The 6627-nt window shown below is 34.9% G+C and overlaps 1 protein-coding gene across 1 annotated transcript; it reads left to right on the forward strand.

Moving 5' to 3' along the window:
* Window positions 1-2312: 2312 nt before the first annotated feature.
* Window positions 2313-4725, forward strand: LOC106337186. The gene is made up of 7 exons (XM_013776247.1): window positions 2313-2490; window positions 2829-3032; window positions 3110-3403; window positions 3497-3673; window positions 3780-4070; window positions 4160-4356; window positions 4457-4725. The coding sequence occupies exons 1-7, from the start codon at window positions 2457-2459 to the stop codon at window positions 4481-4483; spliced, it is 1224 nt and encodes a 407-aa protein (XP_013631701.1). The 5' UTR covers window positions 2313-2456; the 3' UTR covers window positions 4484-4725.
* The last annotated feature ends 1902 nt before the right edge of the window (window positions 4726-6627 follow it).

Below are 6627 nucleotides of genomic sequence, written 5' to 3' on the forward strand. Positions count from 1 at the left end.
TAACGAAGAGCAGAAGGGGGAGCATTCTAAGAGCAAACTTAATACTTAGAGCAATTTAAGAATTTTTCCGTTTTTACTACCGAGCTGCGACTCGACTAGGTTAGAACTTAGGTGGCTAGACTAGCGAACATACCGACAGCTCTCGTGGCCTAGGATCTTACATGTTGTTCACGCTCAAACGCGAATTCGGAAATAAGACCATATTATTCTCTTTTCGCTCTTTTACGATTTATTACTTTCGAATCTTTCATATTGATTGTGTTGTGTGTGGCCCAGCAGATAACCGGGACCTTCAGGGAAGACTAAGTTAACTTGGCTTTCCTCTGATTAACGAAAATCGACGGTGTGAATTTCGGTTCCCACAAGTAACTTCATGTAACTAATTTTATTCTACCTCTCCCTGCTATTTTCCATCGTTTCTTCTTCTTCTTTTTTTTTTTTTTCTGAATGCAGCAAAATATCCATACAAGTTCACGCCTAACATGTATGAAGTTTTATCTTTCTTGCTTTTTCAATTTTATATTCTCTAATTCTTTTTAATTTTTTGCATGATTAAAGCTGAAGATGATACTATAGTATGATTCTATTTTCAAATCTTAAATCTTTAACAAAAAAGCTCAGAACATTGTCACCAGTTCAGGCAGCTGTAAGTATTATCTGATAATGTGTTATTTACAAACTAGGTACTTACAAATCTGTTTGTTATGCATTGTCTATTTTACAAATATTCCTTTTTGTCTTATTCTTGAAATTTCAGGTTGGTGATGTCTTCAGTGGAGTCGAACCCAAAATGTTTATTCTTCTTCTTTTATTTCCTGTTGGGCATTTATCTTTCTACTGGAGCATTTATATTTCTACTGGACCTCAGGTATCAAAACTTTTGAATAAATAATTCAAAAAATGTTACTTCAAATTTATTTTAGTTTCACTTTTATTTTTATTATATTTCAAATAAGTACATTTATATTGTAAGAAAGACTTACTTAAATACAAAAAATAAATTTGAACCAAACAAATGTAATAATTTCAACTCTTTTTACATGTTGTTATTTATATTTTAATTTTCTATAAAAATTGATTCTAAACATATACCTCATTTTCGAAGGAAAAAACATAATAATTCTATTAACGTTTTTAACTGTTTTCTTTGAATGCGACACTTATAATATGGATCTTCATTTATATCCATCTCCAAAAATAATAAAAAATACTCTATCTATTTCCAAATGCAAGTAGTTCTAGGAAAAATAGTTTGTTTCACAATATAAATAATTTATATATTTCAATGCATCTTTTCATTTATTGGATATTGTGTGACCAATGAAATAATGTTAGGTTTTTTATAATTGGTTGAATTAATTGATTAAATGATATATATTTTTCAAATTACAACTTCCTAAATATTTGTGCTTTTAAGTAAAACTACTTTGAATTAGAAACGGAAAGAGTACTAATTAGTACTGAAAGAAAAACAGAACATTCAAGTTTGATAGAATAAATAACTTTCTAGCAAAAATAATAATAACTTAAATGAAATAAATTAAATTGCATGTGCGTAGCACGGAGTACTGATACTAGTTACTCCCTCTGTTTTTAGAAGATGCATATTCTAGACTTTTCACGTATATTAAGAAAACTCATTAAATATGCATTGTTTTTTGTGAATAACATTTTTTCATAACTTTTAGCCAATAGAAATTCAATAAACACCATTAATTTTTTTGAAACTTACAATTTTTCATAAACTCATACATTGAAAAAGTAAAAAATGTATCTTTTTGAAACAATTTTTTTTTCCAGAACATACATCTTTTAGGAACGGATGGAGTAGTTACTAATACTACCGTTAGTACGTTTTTGAAGAAAAAAAGGATGATGGGTAGTTGATACCTCAACAAGGAAGTGCAGTTGGTTGGTAACTGCAATTTCATAAAAACGCCAACTGTTATTTTTTTTTCTAAAAAAAAGAAAAAAAAATGCAAATTGTAAAATGATAAAATGTGATTGGTGATCAAAAGCGGTTACTTAAAAATGGAAATGAAATACGCAGTTTTGTACGTTTTTGAAGAAAAAAGAATGATAGGTAGTTGAAACTCAACAACGAAGTGCAGACTGGTTGGTAACTGCAATTTCAGAAAAAGCCAACTGTTTTTTTCTTTCCCTTAAAAAAAGAAAAAAAAATGCAAATTGTAAAATGATAAAATGTGATTGGTGATCAAAAGCGGTTACTTAAAAAGGGAAATGAAATACGCAGTTTTCTAGGTGACCATTTAGTGCCCGAATCCTTAATATAGTTATGATAGACGACGATTATAAATTAAAAAAAAAAAAAAAATCCCTATGATCTAACGGCTGAAAGTTAGTGTGGTTTTGTATTTATATATTTGGTTGTAGAACATGCGAGAGATATAATCCTAATATTTGATAACCTTAAGGATCATCCTTCCTCCTCTCTAATGGAACCGGAAACGATCACTACAGAAATGAACGGTATGATCTCTTTTCTTGATTTTCCTATAGTTTAACCATCTAGATCGGGATGATCTGCGTTGCACAAAAAAAAAAAAGATCGGGATGATCTGCTTACAGTACAGATCTAACAGTAATGTAGGTTTTTATCTCTAGGAAAAAAAAAATCTTTGTCCAAACGATGACCAACCGTATTGTTTATTGTAGTGATTCGTATATTTTATTGTTTCTGTCATGATTCGTTTATTTTATTGTTTCTGTCATGATACACCAGTGGATTTAGTTGAATCTCATGTCATCTATAATGATTTCTCTGTTTTGCTTTTAGTATTGTAATTGTTTATGTCTTCTCCTCGCAGTGGCTAATATCGGAGTCTTCTGGAACATGGATGACAATCCCATCCCTGACGGTCTCGATCCTACTACTGTTAAGGAGTACATCAAAGGGGCTTTTGAAGATATGGGCTATCTTGGTAGACTTATTAAAGTTAGGGGGTATTGCGAGGATAGGTCTGAACTTGTTTCTTACTGTGATGCTGCCGGAATCTTTTTACAAAACCGAGGTGAGTTACATTTTTTTTTTTTTGCTGGTTTTATTAGTTCATATATATATCTTAATCCAAATCTCTTTTTGATATAGTGTCCAAAGTTGGATATACTGAAGTTGACCATATGTTGGTGGACATTCTTACGTGGGGACTGTACAATCAGGCACCCTCAAACTCGATGATAATCACAAAAAACGTCTCAGAAGAAACGGAGCTATTTGGTGTACTTGAAGATTTGAAATTGTTGAATTACAATATTCTTGTTTCATCTCTTGGGGAAGTCGCAACAGCAGACTTAGTTTGTTTGTCCACACACCTATTTGGTGGAGGAAAGCCTGTCGACCAAAGCATAAGTTCACATGGTGTCTCCAATAAGCTGGCACATGGTAAGCTAGTTGATCTTGTTTGCTTCTGTCTCTTTTCTTTTCTTCTTTTTCTGGATGATATTTGTGATTTGATTTTGCGATCTCTGTTGGCAGTGGCGAACACAGGCGTCTTCTGGAACTTGGATGACTGTGAAATCCCTGATGATATTGATATCTATCAGAATGTCAAATCCGCTCTTGCAAATCAAGGTTGCCATGGTCAAATGTCAATCTGGGCTTATTGTGAGGAGGACAAGGAGCCCCTCCCTGGTATCACCCTTGTATCCGCAGGTGAGTTTCCTCTAGCTAGGTCCTTTGGTATAAAAAAAGAAGCAATCGACTACATGTCTTTTGTTTCATTTATGTTTGTACATGTGTCCCTTGTATGTGGTTTTAGGCGATGAAACTGCGAGATTCAAGAAAATGCTTAGGGACATTCTTTTTTGGGCGTTGCAAAATCCTGTCCCCTGTCCGATAACAACAGTACCCAGCTTGATGGTGATCTCAAACATGTCAAGGAACATTAAATTTGCCTATGTTCTTCAACTATTGGCTTCGAGAGAGTACAATGTACTCCTTACTGTTCCTGATGAGAAAGAATATATATGCTCCGTATGGCTCTATCCATTCCTAATACAAAGCCTAGCAAATTTTCCCATTTGTAAAAAATCGGACAAGAGCTTGCATGGTAAGATCTAATTATCTCCCTCCTTGTTTACTTTTCTAGACTTCCTATTGTAACTTGTTTGTGTTCTGTGTGTTTGTGAAACTTCGCAGATATCAAAACAGGCATCTTTTGGAACATTACGGGCTGCACATTCCCCAATGATATTCATCTCGATGAACTGAATGAGAATATCAAATCAGCTATTAAAAATCAGGGTCATCATGGTGAAGTGTCAATCAAAGCTTATTGGGAGGGGAGTAGTGGCTTATACCATTGGCTCCACGGACCATCACCTTACAAGAAAGAGGTGAATTTCTATCTCAATCGTATGATTTTTTTTTATTTTGCTTCCTTCTCTTTCTATTATATGTAACAAATGTGTTTGTTTTTTTTCTTCGCTGTAATAGTGTCGAAAGATGAAGATCCATCTGTGAAGCTTGGTAACATGTTTGTGGACATCCTTTCATGGGCATTGGACCATCCTGCACCATCAAATTTGATGGTGATCTCCAAAGCCATCTCACAAGAAACAGAGCTCTCAAGCCTTCTTCAAGATTTGGAATCAAAAGGGTACAATATTTTAGTTGCACATGCTGAAGAAGCCGCATCACCCTTGCTACCTCCTGCATGCTTGGAATGGCATTTTAATACCCTAATAGCTGGAGGCAACCCTATCACCCGTACCAACTACTCACGAGATCATGTCCTCAGTATGGTTCAGAATGATCTCTCTTTTCTGAGGATTGACTCCCATGGTAAACTAGTCGTTTTAGTTCTCATATGCCATAGCTAGTGTCATTTATTAATCTAATCAATTGATCTACTTTTTGTGAAACCTTTTAGATACAAAGGGTAATACCGGAATCTTCTGGAGCATCGAGGACTGCCCAATACCTAGTGGTCTGGATCCTCTAACGTTTTTTTTTGATGTCAAGAAAGTTCTTTGGGGTAGAAACGTGTCAGTCATGGCTTATTGTGACCAGAATAGGAGCCTTGATGACTTCTCCCTCAATGATAACCTACACATCACCTTGGTACACACAGGTGAATATTCCTTCTCACTTCTTTAATCGTGTTTCCTTTTTTTATATATATTTTTATATGTATGTAACGTAATCTAAAGATCTATGTTTATTATACTATATGGTTTCAGCCGATAAATATGCGAGGATTAAGAAGATGTTTAAGGACATTTTTTTATGGGCACTGGAAAATCCTGAATCCAACGTGTTGGTGATCACAAAAAGCATCCCATTCCACATTTCATATGTTATTGATGATGCTTTGAGTTCCAGAAATTACAATCTTGTCTTGGCTGATCCTCATGCGGTCGGATATGTGAACTCCGTCTGGATTTCGACTAGCTTGTTTGGTGGAGGCAATCCCATCGACCCAAGCGGAAGAAAGAACCTTCCGAGTTCCCAAGAAGTGATGACTAAGGTTCCGAATGGTAAAAAGCAGATCAAGCGGTGCAGATCAAGCAGATCATGCAGATCAAGCAGGACAAGTGCAGACCAAGCGGATCATGCAGGAGAAATGCAGATCAAGCAGAACAGTTATGAATGGCAAAAGCAGTTCAAAAGTGCAGATCATATATTGAAACAATAAAGATTACACCAAAATATCAAAACACATAATAAAAAATACATAAACAAAGGTAAAATAATTTAATGATTTGCCTATAACATATTGGCAATGTTGTCTCTAATGTTTGTCATATGATCTCAGCCATATTTGTTGTCTCCATATCACTTATATCATATTTAGAATCTTCGTTGCTGGTATTTGTGTGTCCCATTTCTTCAACAAAATCTTCATCAAAATAATTTGAAATTCTGATAAAATTATGCAATCCCATTGTAGCACTTACCACTCTTTTTTGAATTGCGATATCATATCTCGGAAATTCATTCAAAATCCTCCATTTCTTCTTCCAAACTCCAAATGTCCTTTCAATAACGGAACGTAGAGATGCATGACATCGATTAAACAGTTCTTGTTTATTCTTAGGAGGAGGACCATTGTTGAAATGAGACATGTGATACCTAATAACCTCATTCCGAGAAGATCTATATGGAGCCAAAAAACTTTGCTTATTTGGATACCCAGAATCAGCTACATAATACTTGTCTCCTGGAGGCAAAGGAAAATCAGAATCACCGTCTTGTGCCATCGTGAGAACTGCTGTATCGTGACATGATCCGGGTGCTCCATTCCAAACATATGTAAACAACATACTGAGATCACATATCGCCATGATGTTAAATGATGTCCTATCATGTCGATTCCAGTACATTCCTTGTAGTTCAGGCTTCACTTTAACACATACATGAACTCCATCCACAGCTCCTACAAATCCACTAAAATATGGCCAATATCTTCTGTCCATTTGCAGCCTTTCAGGAATTCGAAGTAGTTCTCGTCTTGTTGGAGTCTTAACATAATCACAAGCAAGTAACTCTGTCGCCCTAAGAACTTCAAAAAAAATTCTATTCACTGTCTCTTGTGTCCCAAATCGTAATCCAACATTTCTTTGAACTTCATTGTGCCCACAAATTCGCAAAAACATTGCCACACT

Source organism: Brassica oleracea, chromosome C4 (genome assembly GCF_000695525.1).
Source record: "Brassica oleracea var. oleracea cultivar TO1000 chromosome C4, BOL, whole genome shotgun sequence".
Classification (NCBI taxonomy): domain Eukaryota; kingdom Viridiplantae; phylum Streptophyta; class Magnoliopsida; order Brassicales; family Brassicaceae; genus Brassica; species Brassica oleracea.